The sequence below is a fragment of the Diuraphis noxia genome, unplaced genomic scaffold, assembly GCF_037042655.1.
Source record: "Diuraphis noxia isolate RWA-SAM2 unplaced genomic scaffold, SU_Dnox_SAM2 contig0004, whole genome shotgun sequence".
NCBI lineage: Eukaryota > Metazoa > Arthropoda > Insecta > Hemiptera > Aphididae > Diuraphis > Diuraphis noxia.
This window is the reverse complement of record NW_028301714.1, coordinates 33,155,907-33,175,608: the sequence shown is the minus strand read 5'-3', so window position 1 is coordinate 33,175,608 and position 19,702 is coordinate 33,155,907. Positions and strand designations below refer to the sequence as shown.

The 19,702-nt window shown below is 29.8% G+C and overlaps 1 protein-coding gene and 1 long non-coding RNA gene across 2 annotated transcripts in view; one reads left to right on the top strand and one right to left on the bottom strand.

Moving 5' to 3' along the window:
- Positions 1 to 497: 497 nt before the first annotated feature.
- Positions 498 to 1,285, bottom strand: LOC149055978 (uncharacterized). Its single transcript, XR_016191806.1, has 3 exons — positions 1,129 to 1,285; positions 773 to 1,066; positions 498 to 717 (listed from the first exon to the last, which is right to left on the bottom strand). It is a non-coding gene; the product is annotated as an uncharacterized LOC149055978 (long non-coding RNA).
- Positions 1,286 to 14,366: 13,081 nt separating this feature from the next.
- Positions 14,367 to 19,702, top strand: part of LOC107168537 (uncharacterized) — a 31,843-nt gene continuing 26,507 nt past the window's right edge. Inside the window, exons 1-2 of the mRNA XM_015517980.2 lie at positions 14,367 to 14,825; positions 15,389 to 15,762. Of these exons, the coding sequence (XP_015373466.2) occupies positions 15,529 to 15,762 (234 nt within the window). The 5' untranslated portion in view covers positions 14,367 to 14,825; positions 15,389 to 15,528. The remainder of the gene's footprint in view (positions 14,826 to 15,388; positions 15,763 to 19,702) is intronic.

Sequence of the window (19,702 nt, the reverse complement as noted above, 5' to 3'; positions counted from 1 at the left end):
ACCTCATTTTCCACGTGTTTCTTTTCTATCATGGTATCATACCTTTTAGTTAAGAGCTGCTCGTTGCGCCTATGCGTATGGCCTATAGGCTATAATATACAATCACTTTGATATTATATTATATTATTTAGCAAAGTTAATGTTTCTATAAGTAAAACCAATACTTCTTATTGTTTCTCTTAATTTCTGTCATTTTTTCAGTATCAATACAGTTCCAGCATTTATACTTTATAGTTTAAAGTCTCTAGCATATTTTCTCCATTTTTGTTTAATGTTCATGTTTCACTACCATGTCACTATTTTTTTGTTCTGATATTTATTATAATTTTAATTTTCCAAACTTAAATTTTTTTTTTTTGGTTATTATTATTATGATTATTCAATTAACAGTTAACACTGTTAAGTTACACTATATTTATTCTTTATTTCGTGTTTTCCAAAGTAAATTTTACAATATAAAATAATATTATAAGCTTGTTGTCACCAATTAAATTAATTAAAAATTGAACATATCTATGTAAAAAAAAATTACTTGCCTGTTAAAATAATAATAAATAAATATTATATGTCATATTATTAAGTGTATATTCGAATCGATTAATGACCACCCGAGTGACCAAAGAACCGCACACATTATACTACGTATATCCGATTAAATGAGCGCTGATGAATTAATGGTGTACGATGTAATACATATACCTAATCGGTACCTATAATCTATAATATTAAAAATTATAAATTATACTATCATAATATTATTTGATATACGTACTATGATTGTAAACTCTGTCAAACTCAGATAGGTTGGCGACAATAATTATTCTTAATAGAATTATCTCAATTATCGTTAAGTTCACTCATATATTTAAAATTATATTTCTTTATTTTTATTTTTCGTATCCAGTTCATTGGAATCGCACGCTAATTAGATGCGTAGTTTTGTCGAGCCTTCGTATAATGTAAAATGTTGTTACTGGTAGAAATTCTGCTGGCCGTGGTTGTATTAATGACCGTTGGAACGATTACCATAACGCAGGCCAGGTAAATACACGTAATTTCCCACGATCTAAAATTATGTTAATAAAAAAAAAAATAATATCGTTTATAATACTCCCATATGGCGTATACCTTTTATATGATTCTTGAGTTCGTCACCGCAACAATTGCTAACGATTTCCCCAATAGTTCTAGTGGTGTTGTGCTGGGGAGAGGGAACGATTATCATAATATAGCTATCGTGTGATACCTTTGATTATATGATTGAATATTATAATCTAACCTAACAGATAATCTACTGTATGTAGGACTGGTATTAAAATATAACATAATACTGTAAGTATAGATGTACTGGCAGGAACGATTAATTAATAATGTGACAAGTGTTTTCCATTCGGGTTCCACTGTAGTACACAAATGTGCAAAAATATTATACAAACAATACTCGAAAATTATCATTATGTGATAAAAACAAATTTATAACGGATATTAATATCACAGATTATAATAGTAGTTGTATTTGTGATTTTAAATATTTATAAATATTTAAATACAAATTAAAATATAATATTTAAACACCAACTAATTTGCTACTTGCTGTGGTATCGTAAAAAATAATTTCCAACACCATATATATATTCGTCACATACAACGTATGTATCTGGTATACAATATTTACGTAACTGAAAATTTATATTAATTATTAAATGCCCTAGTAAAACTATAAAATTGTTATTTGTTGGTCTGCCTAAAAGCTAGTGCCTCCGAAAAAGACTTAAATGTTTCCTCTGCAATGTTGATTATACGTGACAATATAGGTGATAAACATTATATAATATAAATATTTATAAACATAGAAATACAATAGGTTTTATGTGCAGGTGTTTGCTCGTCTTCGTGGTAGTTTTAGGAGTATGTGTATATCCCATGGCAGTCTGGGTTGCAACTCGTAGACCTTTTCGTTGTGTATTTTCTATTGGCTATACTTCATACGTCATGAGTCACGGAGGGAGCCTTTAAGCTCATCCATAGGAATTTCAGAATTTGTTATGATGGTTTGAAGTTTTAATTTTTGCGTGAGAGGCTAACTAGGCAGGCGTTTAAAGCCACGACGATTAATAATTGGATTAACATATATTTTTCATGCAGGTACATTTTTGACAAGAATTAAAATAATTTATAAATGTATTATACATAAAGGTCTCTACACGATAAATCGTATTAATAAATATAAAAATGCTTTTAATACTTTTAATTTACTGAATACACCTTAAATATAATTAATACATGGTCAATAATTTTATATTGACACATTAAAATTGATCGTAATTTTGGCTTTTTGAAGTTTAAACTCGATCGTTATTTTTTGATTATTTATCCACACTTTTTGTTTATTATTTTATTTTTTCGCTTGTGCGTAAAACCTAACCTAACTGAATACATATATCACCGAAAAAATTGACCTAGGTTATTTATCTTAGTACACAATTCTGAAATACTTACTGCAGAGGCTATATCTATTATTATATTGAGATCACTCTAGTCTCTGAGGCTTATGCGTTATCATCAGAGTCGAGCCAAAGAGGGATGTGGTCAAATGAAGCTAGTAATCTTAGGTAGTAAAAGTTATGACATTTTAAAGGGCGGTAAATGCTTAAATATGTATGATTAATATAGGGACGCCAATGAAAGTTAGCACGGCACTAATAATCATTATTCATTATAGTACCTATGTATTACGTTTATAATAACATGTTTGTATGTTCGTTTAGTTATATTGGTATAGCTGGAAACGCACATGAGATGAGTAAATATCAACAATTAATGTCACATTCCCGATTTAAAAAAAATAATAATCGTACCTAATATAATCGACCGACGCAGTGTTCGTCATTCATGGCAATGAAAGTTACATCGGACTGACACGACGCGCAATATCTGGATATCATTATTATGATAGAAAACTACCATATTAAGGGAATGTATGATAATCTTAATATTGAATTATAAATTCAAATTCAAAATAAAATGAATTTGTGAGACATTTGTTGGATATTAAATTATATCCGGGGGATTTATTTGTTGATGTGATTTATTATCCTTAACTTATAACAGTTATGTTGTTATAGCCTATATAAGTAGTTATAGACTATAACTAAACTATAACTTATAGTAATATTTCGGGTTTCCCGTTGTAGATACCTTACAAGTTACAACTACGATAGGTACCTAAGTACTTTGCCACTTTGGCCAATTCGCCGTAAGAATGTTCGGTCGGATTCAAACCACACCATGCGTCGTATCGTTTTCCTTTGGTAACAAAATATTGGTAACAAGTTTCTTCCAATTTTAATATATACCTACATATTACACTCAACACTACACAGTGTAGGTACCTATTCGGAGTGTAGCGAGAGCCCAGATTTTAAATGGTAAGGTGTTTCGTGTACATATATATAATATATTAAGCCTTAGTATAATACGTATATGGTCGTGGTACACGTGCGCTGTAGATATAGTTAAATAATAATTAATAATACGCGAACGAGTTTCGGGATGTAAAATACATCACACGTCATACGACTCGTCTCGAGTCTTGTTTATGAACGTATATATATTATATATTTACACGTGTGGAAATGTTATTAAATATTGTATCCATCGTGAGCGGCGACGACGCATATAATATAGTATAATCATTGTATGGTGTTATATTGTGTTATCGATTTTAACCAACCTCGTTTGACTCGGTTTTATTTGCATTGAAACACAATATACCTATACAATACTATATACCGTATTGAAATGACCTCACGTCCTCACCGCCCAAGCTAAGACCGTGAATTGTTTTGTTTTTCGCTGCTGCTGAACTGTTTGTGTGTCAGAAATTCTCTCGTGTGTGTGTGTTATTGTAACATAATATAAAATAATAATAATAATGCTATTTTAGTGTTGTGGCCGGCGAAGACAACCATATTATAGTGTGCGACGTTTATTAAAAATACTTTGTATTTCGGACGCAACAAAAAAACAAGCTAACCTGCAGGTTGTGTGTAGTGTAGAGTTGAATATTATGTTCAATTTGTAGGTAAAGTATAATTATTACCTATGCGTTAACCATATGGAACGGTACAAAGTGTTAAGTTTCAATTTTTTAATATTGTTGGTGCCAAAATGTTAGCAGGCCATTTTAAAATAATTACCAAGCCACAATATATACTATCGATATTGACAAATAATTTTATAGTTAATTATGTATACAAGTATAAACTTATAGTTGTAGCTTAAGTAGGCGATAAGATTTAAAATGTTAACTATGTACTACAGAAGAATTTTTCAGGTTTTCTTTTTATATTTTGATGGTAAATTATAATTTTTTGTGTTACCATTTTATCACGATTCAATGCGTTTGTATATAGGATCCTTTAGTTCGTTTCTGTACAGTTTTCGCAGTCAGTAAAAACGAAAATGGGCAATAATTTTTTTTCTCATATCATTATTCTATTTATTCTTTGCAATAAAGTATATCACTTATTATTCACAGATCACTGTTATCAATTTTCTCTTATAGTTATTGGGAAATTGCAGCTGGACCACAGCAAAAATGTATTTAAAAAAATGAATACATAGTATTGACTCAATATCAGATTTAAAACACACGCCTATCGGTGATTATATTTTAGTTTTGGTAGGCTAAAGAAGATGTTATGTCGAAATTCACACCGTCTGCAGTCCCTCAAATGACACGACTGATGAACTGTGAACCAAGCCATAGTAATAACACTAAATAATATCGCCTGGTTAATACCACACCGTGCTACCTATGCTGTGTTCCTTTTAGTATATTTACCTAATACATATTAGGTAATAAAATGTTGGTAACACGTTAGTTAACTACAGGTTGAATATACTCAACTCTATACGACACGTATTACTACGTGTCCTGCCGTCTCATTCGGGCATTCGGCATTCGGAAAATTCGGCGCGTGGTGGCCCCAAGTTCACTGTTATATATTTGTTGCGTGTGATACCATGTCGTACATGCGCGTGCGTTTTGAAAGAGTAAATGCGCACCGTATGAATACCGAGTAACATGTGCCGTGTGATGGTTTTCCTCGATGACGTCCGCACACCGATAATATAATAATATTACGATAATATTCACGCAAACGAATTGTGCGTAATTAAAACGAATAATAATTACGTCGCCATCGACAGTCATTCGGGTATACGTTTATAATTGATATTATGTAAATCGCCTTTATTATAATACAAGAAAAGTAATAATAATTTATAAAAAAAAAAAACAAAGTACAATCGAATGTTGGAACGTTGTATGGACATTATTATACTATAATATCTATAATATAGTTTAATATATATATGATGGATTTAATTAATTTTTCCTTCGTAATGTATATAGTGTATGCGATGTAGGTACTTATTATAAACTCTTTTCATTTTTTTTCTTGACATACATATTAATTATCATAATAGCACGTATCATAACTGTGGTGAATTCGTTTAAATCCCTAGTTTTTTGCACACCATGCACTTCATTGTTTATATTTGCATATCGTATATATTTTGAACTGTGATGATTATTTCGAAATATTAATAATATTAACATAATTATATATTATATATCTGTATAACCTAGCTGTACTCTGATGGTTTCGATTTACTTGAAATTCAATTCCACCAATTGACAAACATCGTATTCAAGGATTTAGTGTGTAGTTAATAGTTATACATTTATAAACGTGTGAAATTATAACCATATTATTTATATTTGATAATATGCATCGTTATAATCAGTCCGCTATTCGAGTATCATTAAGATGCCAATAAAACATTTTTTGAGAACATAATAATGTACTATTATATATATATATATATATATATATATATATATATATATATATATATATATATACAGTGATAGATCTTTCTAGTGACTTTTCTCAAATATAGCTATAGTAAAGTAAATAAAAAAATACAATTTATGGCTGTAGACTTAGGTACGTAAAAAATCGAGATATCCATTACAATATTACAAATAGCAGTATAATTCTAAAATTGTAATAATAATAATAGAAATAGAAATAAACTAGCGCCGTTGTATACATTATAATGATAATAATTAAATAATGTAATTTAGGTCATTTGTAAGTAAACAAAAACATAAATTTAGTTCTTATAATTATCATACCTATAGTTAAATTAGTCATCTTCAAAAAGAAACGTAAAACTTAATTATTATTGCGTAGGTGTATAAACCTCTAATATAAAGCAGTATAAGTATCAAAAGTTTTTATAATAATTATGTTAGTGTCTTTTGTATAAATATTATGTATAGAATTTTCACAAAATTGAATACACCTCTACACATAATTACACGCGTAAAAAACAATTTTTTTTTGTCATAAATAGGTTTTAATTTTTTACCAAATTTTGAATTAAGTTTTAACATTTTCTATACATGGCATACAGTTATTTAACAGTGAATACAGAAAAATTAATTAAATTTAAATTTACATAAATTAAAAAAAAATATCTGGAACTTTATTTTTCTATTTATTCTTAAATTGTTGTCAAAAAAAGTAGTAGTTCTACTATGTTTTATGTGTTATTTATATTATTGTACTAGGTAACGTATATAATATGTTTTTCAAATAAACAAGCCGGTTCTAGGTGGTAGCTTTTGTCTGTGAAATAAAAAAATATATTGGTACACGTGAGTTGGGAATTATGCGTCCAAAGTCATCGTATAATATTAAGGTGATAAACGAATTATTTTATTTTTAAAGTTGAAAATAAATTCCAATGATAATAAAATATACATCTGATTGTCAAACTTTCAAAAATATTATACTCCATCATTTTTGTAATAGGTTTTTCTTATTTTACTCTTAAGATTACTAAAAATTATAAAAACGATATTATGTTTACGACGAGTTTAATACTTTTATCTATGTCGCGCATGGGTCTGAGAGAGAAAACAAATTTCGCACTGATATCCTCTAAGTAAAACGAGAGAATTTTAAGATCCATTTATTTTTATTAATGATTCTTAAATTTTTCAAGCTGAAACTGTTTTAATTTGTCTAGTTAAGACTTTAGTGTATTTTTGTATCTTTATTGCAGACCTATCATTTTGATCACAAACCTAGCAATTTGAATATTATATTCTAACTATTTTTCTGATTTGGGTCGAACTAACTGACATTTTTTTTTTTGGAACATTTAAAACTTAATTTTTTAATTTTTCAACAAAATTATACTTCGATCATTTTTTAGTTTACATACAATCCATTAATATTATCCAGAATCCAGATTATAAATTTATAAATCTATAGGTACCTATACTCTATAGTCTATACAGTGATAAATACATAAATATTTATATTAAAAACAAAACTACAATAATGTCTAATAATAATTATTAAATAAAAATATATATAATATATAAAAATGAAATTTTATTTTTGATAAATTTACGAATATCATCAGTTCACTTTGTTTTTTTTTTTATCATGCTCAAAATCTGCATGGTACAGCAGTGTTTCACCATCTTAAGTTACATAAAGTTTAAACATTGATAAGGATTTAGCTAATGAAATATACATAGAAAAAATATTAAACACATTTTCTGATATAGATGCAGAAAGTTTTGCTTTACAATCCGTATATATACGTATGAATACGTTTGAGAATCTAAAAGGTTAACAGCCTGGGAAACTACAGAACCAATTGACATCAAATTTTGCACATGTGCCTTACCTCATTCCTTAAGACCTGGGGAATATTTATAGTTAAATTTTTCAACCGCGATTGCTATAGGGCAGGGATAGACAACCGCGTACCTTTTTTATCTAGCCCGCGCTACATTTTCAAATTACTTCATATAAAACCTCATCCTCAAGAATCACATTAAATAATAATCGTAAATATAAATAAATAAAGATAAAAAATAAATGTTAGTAAATTTGAAGGACTTTTTTTTTTGCTTTCTCCTATGCACTGCGGCCCGCTAGATTTTAAAGTACTTAAAAGTGGCCCGCTAGTTACTTTGAGTTGTCCATCCCTGCTATAGGGTAACAAAGTTCACTTAAATCGAATAATTATTATTAATAATATATGGGGTTGCCACTGGTTGTAGGACCCATATATTTAAAACTTATTATATATAGACTCAACAACTCAAAAGATCGATTCTTATGAAAATGTTATGTTCTCATAGCGGCATCAGGAAAATCTAAAACATTGCTTAAACCATGCTAAAAAATATACCGAGTGCTATATATACTGCAATCCGACAAGTGGATTGTCTATCTTGGTCGAATTAATTTGCAAAACGACACAGATTTTCACGTAACTGAGGTACATTAAACCCTAGATACATCGATTTAGCGCCGTACAGTGCCGTAACTAGTTTTATGTGCGCCCTTGGCAACCAATTTTATACATTTATAATGAATTTTTGGTATTTAAATGATATAAAAATTGCGCCCCTAGTGCGATCATTTTAAACTGCACCCTTGGCCACCACCCATCTTGCCAATGCCTAGATACGGCACTGGCACCGTATCTATGTCGGTATTTTGTACGATAATTCTACAATTTTTATAAGTGATGAGTTATGACTTATGAGCATTTTTTAATTACGTGATTTAATATACACAAAATTCGCTAAAAAATTGAATTATAGCAAAAAATCGACATACGAACACAGATAATATTCAGAATATTCTTATACTATTAAGTTTCATAATATAGTTTCATAATTTGCTTTAAATCTTGCTTTACTAGTTTACTACCATAGATTGTTTATTTTCTTAATAAAAAATAATACTTAAACTAACGAAGTTAAACGTGTACTAACGTAAATTTGCTACGTTGGCAACCTCCTCTTAAGGAATAAAAATAATTCTTAAATTATTAGGTGCATTATAATAAATATAAATATTTAACAATCTAAAAAGATTGAACTTCTTATAGCTATAAATAGGGTTGGGACTTCTTGCATATAGGTACTTGGTTTTTTTTAGAGCAAAATGTTCGTATAACATCATAATTTTGTCTATATGTAAGCTATCGTTTTGTAAAATTGTGAAAATAAATATAAAATTGATTTTGTATATTTCGTTATATTTTATAACAAATGTATTTGCATTTAAGTATATTTTTTGCATCTCATAATTTCTATAAATATAATATATGTTGTCAGTCAATGAATGTATGAATATGTTTATGATGTATAAATATTTCCCAAATCGAAATAATCGACTTTTTGTTATTTTTAAATTTTAACAGGCAGCAATATGGATGATTAATTGATTAATATTGTTATACTGCCATGTTATTTCAGTCGTTTTTTATTGAATTAACAAATTTTAGGAAAAGTCTATGGATACTCAATGCTTAGCGGTGATAAGTAAAAATGTATAGCAATATGTCTTCTTTTCTTATGATCACCTTTAATGTATAATGAAGTGTATCGTATATTCGTATGCGACTGCAGTATGAACAAATTCGTCATTTCCACGAGTGCCGCACAATCAAAAATTACTGATAATAGGATTAAGATATTGCTAGATTTTTGACTACGAATCCAATTACAATATCGAAACATTGATGTAGTCTAATTTCAATCTCTATTTAGCTCTATTGGTCGTTCAAGCATCTCGTAGTTGGTACGTTATGTTCAGTATTGGCCCTCTAACCTGTCTTTGGCCTCTAGGATTCTTTCGTCCTCCTCCTCCTTGAGGTACAGTTTATCTTGTACAAGAGTCGTCAAGAGAGACTATAGATAATAAGAGAGGGGCCAACTGAGTAAATAGCAGCCACGATTCATCAAAAATGCTCGCATTTTTTAAAATCTGATAATCATAGATAAGTTATTAATATAACATAGGTAATAACCAATTTATAAAATATAAAATATATATACTTATTGTATACTAACAACTACTAAAAGAATGAATTATTCTATACCTAATATTTAATGACATAGGTATGGGTTTAATATCACCTGGTTAGGTAACTTATAGTATTTAACTGTAGATATTTAAGTTATTTATTATTTATATTTAATATATATATATTTTATTTTATTTTATTTATATTTAAGTTATTTATTATTTTATTTTTATTTATTTTTACAGTATTTAACTGTATATTTAACTATATTGACTGTATGAATACGGGGATTATATAATTTTACTACAAAACCATGGAAATAATAAATAATAATCTATAGGTCATAAATTAATTTTAATAGTTACGTTAATTTTCGTGTAAAAACAATTCGCAATTAATGTATTTTATATTGATAAATATTTGATCTTTCATGCAAATATATGATGCAGCATCAGCCAGCTACAGTCAGTGACGTACATGGGTGCATTAACATTTTTTTATGCAATACCTAGACATGGGATTTTTTTTCAAATTACAATGGGTTTTTTGATTTTCAAGTTAGTTAGTTTTGATTTTCTAAGTATTTAGGTAATTTTGATTGCAGGATTTTTATGCAGTAACTCCCGAACTCTATAGCTATATTTATATATATATAAATAAATGAAAACATTTTTCAAAATAGGGCTTGATTATATTTTATATGAGGTAAGAGACTCGAGTCTACTAATCTACATTATAATGTATTAATAAACAACCAATTATAAGCAAATTTGAAGTGAGTTAAAAGCTCCTATGCTGTCATTTTATTTTAATTTATGCTACGTTTTAGTGAAAAAAAAATAAAACAATAAACAGTAAATAAAGCTTGGCTTAGGTTTAGGGCTAGTTTTAGTATACAATTAATTACTCTGACAATATATCTATACTAAAATATTTTATTTATAAAATGTCAAAAACTACTCTGTATCCCTAAGTTTAGATGATTATAGTCAGGAAAACTTTAAATAAATAATAAAAAAAATAAAAAAAAAATAAAAAATTGTAAATAAGGAAGATAATATTATTGTTACGGACGATTCGAATGAACTGTATATGAATTAAGTCAAGTTATTTTTAATTTATGAGAATTTGATAATTTGTAATTTTTGTTCTTAACTTTAATTTTACATTTCAAATTGACGATGTCGGGAAACTAGTTTCCTAATATTTCCCTGGTATTTCTGTATCTACATCTATACCTATTACCTAAGCTATATGGCAATGGAATTATGACAATAGTTATATGCAGTATGTAGCGAATACATAATAGATAATAGTTTTTATATTATTTTAAATAATTTTTATATTTGAAGTTGTTATAGTAATTTATAAATTTGATTGGATTTTTAATTATTATAATAATTATAACTAAAATAATTATAGATGAGAAATTTCTGAGTTATTTTCGTACTATTATTTTTATTTTATAGGTCTTCACATATTTCAAAAAAACCTTTAATTAATTATGTAAGGTTATAATTGAACTTTGTTTTTTATTATTGATTATTAAGACGTATATAAAAGAACTTGAGCAAGATTAATTATAAATATAATTTTAGTTTGATATTTCTTCGTCTTAAAGTAAAAACAATAAACAGGTAGATATATTGGGTTCGTTTTAACTTACCAGTTATATTGGCGACTAACATGAATATATTTTTCTAATTAGGTACACAAAAATTTGCATGGAATTTTGTTATAACCCAAGGTTAATTAATTTTTCGCTGATAGTAAAGATATATTAACTTGTTATTAATTTATAAATATTTAGCCAATTTACAAACATAATTAAATTAACCTTAATTAGATATTTGTTGAGCTAAATTATTTTTAGCTAATCAAGAAAAAAATAAATCATAAATAAAACCACAATCCATACAACTTAAATATTCTTCCTGTTAACAAAATTAACAAGACAATCAATAATAGGTAGGTACATTTTATAAATTATAATCGTGAATTTTACTATGACTAAATTTTTTGGATTTTGTTCGCCGTTTCCAATAATTTGTCTTTTATTAAATTCTAAAAGTACCTACATCATATTCAGTAATTCGTGAAATGTTTAATTGTTGAAGTAGGTACAATTATAATTTCCATAAACCATAATTACATAGGTATTACAATATTACTAGAAACAAAACTATTAGTTCAAAAATCATTAGGTGCCTATATTATTATATTTATTTTGTACTGTAGCTCGTTATTAAATCGCATAATATCCTTATTCCATTTTATTTTACATAATTATTCTATCTTATTACGTCCATAAATCTAAATTATAAAAATGATTTACAGTATTGGCTATATTATATGAACGGTATTAAAGTATTTCTTGATCATTTGCGTTAAATTTAACGCAATATTGAGCATAATATCAAGCATGAAGTGTATTGATCCTTTTTCTTAATCAGGGAGCAATAAATTTCGCAAAATGTTTGGAATTCATTTTCAACCCCTTTAATATTCGAATATTCGTAGCTTGCTTGCTTCATTTTTGTATTGAACATCAGTATAACACAGTGAACATGGAATACGTAGGATCACCCTATTAAATATTTCTTTCTGATGCAATATTATAATGTCATTTTCATAATTTTGTTGTTCATTAATGGAAGTTTAAGAATATCAAGTAATCATTTAAATATTATTACCTGAATAAATTATATAATATTTCTTTGTTAAATTTTAAAATTTAGATAACATATTTTTTAGTCTAGAATAATTTCAAACGATGTACATTTATTAATTATATTTTGAATAAATAAGTGTGCTGATGAAGTTTAATAATTTGTTTTACCAATTTAACAGACATTATTAAATTATTTAGGTTATATAATCGTCAGGAATAAGGAATACAATTTTTTAGTTAATTTTATTGCAAAAATAGTATTCATAAATATATATTTTATTTTAAAATATGATTGAAAAAATGTATGATATTTAATAAGTCCAAGGTTGGGTATCTACATAATACAGCCTTGTTCTTAGTTTTGTTTCAAAACATAAAAAAAAATTTATATGACTTAAATTTGTTCGATGACTAATTATAAATGAATACAATGGAAACATAGAGAATCGTCCAAATGTATTTCTTAAATATTTAAAGTAGGTAAATTTGCGAATAATATAGGTATAATGGGTACAATTTGAAATGGTTGAGTATAAGTCCATAAGTCCATTACTTCAGATGTAAAAAATTTGGTAAAACATACAACATACGTTTCGTTAGGTTTTGAGTGTATCAAAATCTCTACGCTTTAAACGGGTTACCCATATGACTCATATGAGGCGCCGAACTTTTGCTTCGATGCACAGAATAACGAATAATGTAGTAGAACGGATGAAAATAATGGAAAATTAAAAATGTGCTACTTTAGAAAAAAAAAAGTTATTATTTACAGTGATCTCCGAGAAGGAAGTGACCAATCGGCGGAGGTGACGTACCGTTGTCTAAAAAGTCATTCCCTACGTATAAAACCAAAATAATATTTATGACAGTAAAAAAATGATATCGAAACAATATTCGATATCGTTTTTAACGTTATAATTTATGCCTAATGTAGATAACGATAAAATTAATATATTTTTTGAGATTTATTATTGGGAGGTATAACAACGCGTATAATGTTACGTATAAAAATATGGTCTCGAAACCAGATCGGTTTTTTTTTACTTTCCTGTAATATTATTTTATATATTTATTATATTCCACTGCGAAACGTCGAAAACCGTTTTCCCCTTCGCCGCCGATGATTTGTCCTACCCACCAACGACCATCGTTGATGCCGGTGTGTGTGTGCACCGCGACCGCGCGCACGATCGACTTGGGACCGTTCGGTGGCGGTGGCGGTGAACTTGGTGAAATTTCCGGTTGCCCGTCGTCGTCGCCGCTGCCGTATACACGACAGGCACCGCCGCTACCACTACCATTCACCATTCACCATCGCCACCGCCGCAGCCCGCCTCCGACAAGAGAATCCAAACGTTATCGGCCGCCACGAGCTACGATAAAAACGGCGACAAAAAATTACCGACATCGTTTGCCGTTTGAATATCGAGTACGGTTTTGTTTTTAACGACAGCGTTCGAACACTATAGGTACGACGGAGCTTACGGTGACGATTATTTTTCGGATTTTAGCCTTTAGCGTACCGCCGTGAATACCGCGACACAATAATATTTATTGTTATGTAATAACATTATAATCACCTATTGAGATCATCGCATCACATCACAGACCAAAATGATATTTGCGCGTAATATCATCATCCCGCATACGATAATATTATACTTTGCCGTACGGTCGCCGCTGATGGGTGGTAACACTGCTTGACGTATATATGTATATATATATGTGTTGATCATCGTCGCGGCGGCGGCGACTGCGGCATGGTCCGTCCGTTTCCTAACTGAAAACAATGGCGGCAGTCGTATGACGCGTCTCAATCCGGTATACCGTATGTTGCTCCGCCATCCGCTTTGCGTACAAGCGATTTGTTGATATTCATCGCGAATTGTATCGAATACACGTCCTGCGATTTGTATTTATTTGAATTTTTATCGCTTTGCGTAAACCAACTGTGTTGACGACACGATTTTTGCGTAATAATCGTAATATAACAATAATAATGACAGTTTATCGGTGGCGATATCGACGACAACCTGTAAAGAGACCTTAGATCGACTAAATTCGATCTCTGTAATAATAGTTTAGGTGTGAGTGTGTGTTTGGCACTCTGTGATTGTTTTTTGACAAATCATTGCGACCATCGAACCATCCAAGACCGATCAAAATGTACGTTGACCTGACGTGAACACGGACGCAATAATCAACGACCGTCCGCTGGATCACTTAATGTTGTCAAGTGCGTACCACTATTTTGATTATTTTTAACGGTCATTCTAAATATTTTTTCCGGCTATTAACTCCAATAAATTGTTCGTTAGATTATTGCTCAAATTTTGAAATATTTAGACTGGCGTTAGTTGTCCAGCCATTAATGAGTTGATGGTATATTGTTATCAGTTATTGTTTATGGTGGTCATCTTTCTAGATCTCGATAGAGCGTTCTAATAACATTTTTTGTTTCATTACTGTTTATTATTTGGTATAGATACCTGTTGAATAGTCTAAAATCTTCCTCAACTTCTTCAACAAATTATTATTCATAAAAGATAATCACTAGGTATCAATATTTATTTACCAGTTTCTTATCACTATGAGGTATTTAAAATTTCAAAAATGCATCTTAATATTAAATAATTAAGTAATAGAAATGTAGCAAGTGAGTTATGTTTTTCCAAAAGTTTTTTTAAATGAAAAGTTTAAGGTATTACTAAATACAATTCTTCATAATATATTGTAGTTTTATAAAAATTTATGAATTACCTATTGATTAGTTTACTATTTTGGTTTTGTTGGTTGTAGTGCAAATGTAAGTAGCTGATCAAATTCATTCTACTAAACTGGCGAGCTACCATTTGAATTGCGGTCCTGAAGGATTGGACCAAGGTGCATTGTTAGGGGGCGGCTGTGGTGTGTTGCAGCAACAATCCGCCGCCCCCGGCATGGCCGATGTCGTTGTCCATAAGCGACAAGCGGTTATTGATAGACTAAAAAGACGAATGGAAGGGTACAGGAGGCATAACCAAGACTGCGTTCCACGCTATAGCAACGCATTTGCAGAACAGCAAAATGTACAAGAAACATTAATGCTCAAACAAAAGTACATGGAAACAAAGACCAAAAGGAACGTTAAAAAGAATGACAAAAAACCTATGGAAAATGGAAGTACTTTGCCGGTAAGTTTATACATATTCTCTAAAATATTTTTAATTAAGTATAGGTTAACTTCATTATCCTATTTCTTAAATTTAAAAATAATTTAATTTTCATTTTATATATATTTGCTTAGCACAGTACTAATCTTGGTACCGAGGTACATACTTCATTTTGTTCTTGCTTCTTTATAATTATTTTCCATCGAAGTTTTCAAATAAATTGGTAGGTACTTAATAAATAATTATTATTTCCTGGACACAGAAATGTTCATCAGGTTTTTAAATGTTTCATAATCAAATATTTCAAGTTTGAAAATTGTTAGTGATGGTAAATTCTAGGGATTTGATGATTGATGTTGTGCTAAAAGTATTGATAAAATTCTTACCTTAAAAAATGGTGTTTCTATATTTTTTACCATAACATAGAATCAAATAATAATCATTTTATCATTATAGTATCATAATATACATACTATTATTTTAGTATTAAAATCAAATAGTTAACATTTAATTTAAACCTAAAGTGCACCATAGTATCAATTTTTAATAATAATTATTAAGCTATGATAATACATATCTGCATATGAAAAATAACATAAGAATCATGTGGGTTTCTAATACCTTGGAAATTAAAATTTAGATTTATATATAAGTGAAGAATATTTGCCCCAGTATAACTAAATATCGAGCTAAATATTTTTATTTTTGGCTGAAAAATAGTATTAATTTGTATTTTTAATTAGTTGAATTGGTATTTTGAGGTTAATTACCCTAGTACTCAGACAAAAAATAAAAGTGAATTATTGATAGTCAATGAAGAATTAAAAAGAAAAATGTGACCATTAAAATTTTATTTTGAAAAAATTATATGGTGTTTATTCACTTTATTCATGTACCTATGCTTTTTATGCGAAATCAATCATAAGTTTTGTCTTCAAGTGTTGCATTTTATTTGTGTTCTGTATATATTTAATAATAAAATTAATTTTGTGTATGAATATAAATGTAATGTTTATGGTTGGTTATTTCTATTTTCTTTGAGTTTTTTTTTTGGTTTAATGCTTTGTATATAGGTAGATGCATCCAGTGAGAATTGAAGAAAAAAATTGTACATTTAGTGATTTTAATAAGTAGAACAAAACGTATGAAGTATTTGTTGAAGCACTAACATTTTTTTTCGTCAGAAAGAAACTACTTTAATTTTTTATTATGTAATCATCGATGAACTGTATAATTTCATGGCCAGTTTCCTGAATTCCTAATTTGAAATTGCGAAAATTTCATTTTGCAAACACAGTTACGTTACATTCTTAGTTTCTCCGTGATTAAATTGATTTAATATTCATATTACAACCGTTGTAAAAACCAATATTTACTGAAAAAATGAACTCCCTAGGTTTTTTTAGTATACATATATAATTTTTAAATTATATCTTAATGTAGTGTTATACACTTTGGCTACCAATTTAATGTCATTGAACGTTCGTATAGTGTCCTGTAAATGTTAAACAAATTATATTAAAAAAGAAAAACAAGCAGTAAAGTATTTCACGTGGAGATGGCCCAGTTAGGATAACAATGCTCCCGTAACTGAGCCCCGTACAGTTACTTATCGGTGAAAGGAAATTATGAGCTCGGACGAAATCAGTCTTTAGAGTAAAACAAATGGACATGCGCGCGTTGTTGCATCGTGTGTAATATTCGTTCGAATGGAAATTTGTATTTTATTTTTATCATCTAATGCTTTACAATCTCTTTTTTAAATAACATACAATATATACCTATGTATTTGATATTAAATTGCTCGTCAGTACATTTTTCACAATAGCTTATCTGCAAACAAAATAATTATAATTCTCGATGTCGTCGTCGCGCACTGTTTGCGCAATTTGAATATTTTTTTTTAGATAACAATTTACGACAAAAAAAAACCAAGAAATGAATACCAAGATAGGTATGACTTATATTATGTGAATATGTGATACATATTAAATATTTATACCCGAGTACAATATTTTGCTGTAATTGTTTAACGGTACGGAATCGTAGTGGTGACTTATTACGTACACTATAATTTTAATAATAAGTATGTGTAGCATACGTGAATTTCAGCTTATCTATAGTCTTTAGATTTTGCCCTTGAACGGCTAATAGTAAAACATTAACTGTGGTTTTTTTGTTATATTTATGAAAAGTGTTTTGAGAAAATAATAATGGTAATAAATAAACATTAGAAACATTCTAAAACTCCGACGTGAATGTGTTCGTGAATTTGGTGTTGTTGTTTACGCGATGTGAGAGAAAGATTGCGGGCGTCAAATACACTTGCGATTCGGACTTAAACATCCAGATGGCGTATTGTTCGATAATTTCGTGTTTTATTAATAAATTATTCTCTAATCGAGAAACCCCATAAACCCAAAAAACGACACTAACGTCTATCCTTTTATTTTTTGGATTTGAATTTGGTTTATCTGGTCGCTAACGATAATTGTATTAAATGTTTTACATATTTTTGAAAATTATAATGTAATTATTACAATACGGTTAAGACTAAAAAAAAATGTTCGCTCGTTTAGTAAAAATCTTTGCATTTGTAGGTTACGTGCACAGCGACGTCGTTTTGATTAACGGCAGTCCTTCGATTCTGATATTATTTTATAGCGATAAGACCGTCTATCCGCTAGTCTATTGTTATCGACGGAAACACGCAATAATATCATCCTTGCAGGTGGCTCGTAAACACATTTTTGCCAACACATATTTTATAACAATCTATACTTAAATTTAATATCAGATAATTTCGTTATCGGCTGTAATTATTTTGTCACCGTGTGGTCAACGAACAAATTTTTATCGAGGGTTATTTTTGTTTCTGGGAAACGTTTGTGGTGTACATAGTATTATATACAATCATATAATTATTATTATAGTTTCGATCTTCCGATGTAGTGCTAAAAACAAAACCTATGCGTCGGTAGGGCTTGCCAGAGTACAGGAGAATAAAAATTTACGATTCGAGAAAAAAATTGGCCAAGTCAAAAGTCCAAGGCCGGGCGGCGCGCGAAACGTATTTTGTATAGTATAATTGTGCGCGACGATCGCGCGAGGTAACCGGTTAACAGCAGCGGCGAATGGGCGAAATGGCCGAAATGCATTGCGTCTTGCGTGCGAGCGATCCCGTTGCTCGTGATTGACATGTGCCCCCTCCTTCCCACCGCGAACGGCCAACCGTAACCACCGCCGTTACTTCGCCCGCAACCGCAGCACTAGTAATGCGGCGGCGGTGGTGTAATAATCGGTTCGTAATAAAACCGACGGCACACGACGACTATTTCGCACGCACACACTAGTGCACCGCGAGCGATGGGGGAACGCGCTCGACGCTCGTAACTCGCAAGTGGCTGTCAGCAGCGTGCGCGCCCACGCGCCGCAGGTCACTCGCGCGGGCGACTTGACGAAGACGTGTATACACGAATATGTGATGGTACTGGAATGAGAGCAACGTGTTTATCGAGACCCTCTCCACCATTTTTGTACTTGTCTTGAGGATTTTCGGTTTTTTACGATCTCAAGTCATCATTGTGAGGACTTTGTATCGCACTAGAGTTTGGCAACAAGTTGCGACCCCAACGACGCCGCCCCATTTCCCCACCCCCGCGACACTGTTCTGCACGTATTTAATTTTTTTTAATTATCCGCGTTCAGACTGATTCTTTAACTTGCAACTCTCTCAATTTATCATATTTAATCATTTGTCGGCAATTTTATTATTTTAGGAAATAATATCGGTTAAATATTCTTGTTATTATTAGTTAATACTGTTATTTTTGCCCTCCCACTGGTCGATGGTGGTCTATGCCTCTCGATGCGCTGTTATTCGATTTTTATCTTAACATCGTTACATAACGTTAGAGAAAATTGCGTTTTCCGTCGGTTTGCCTACTCAATAATTAAAGGC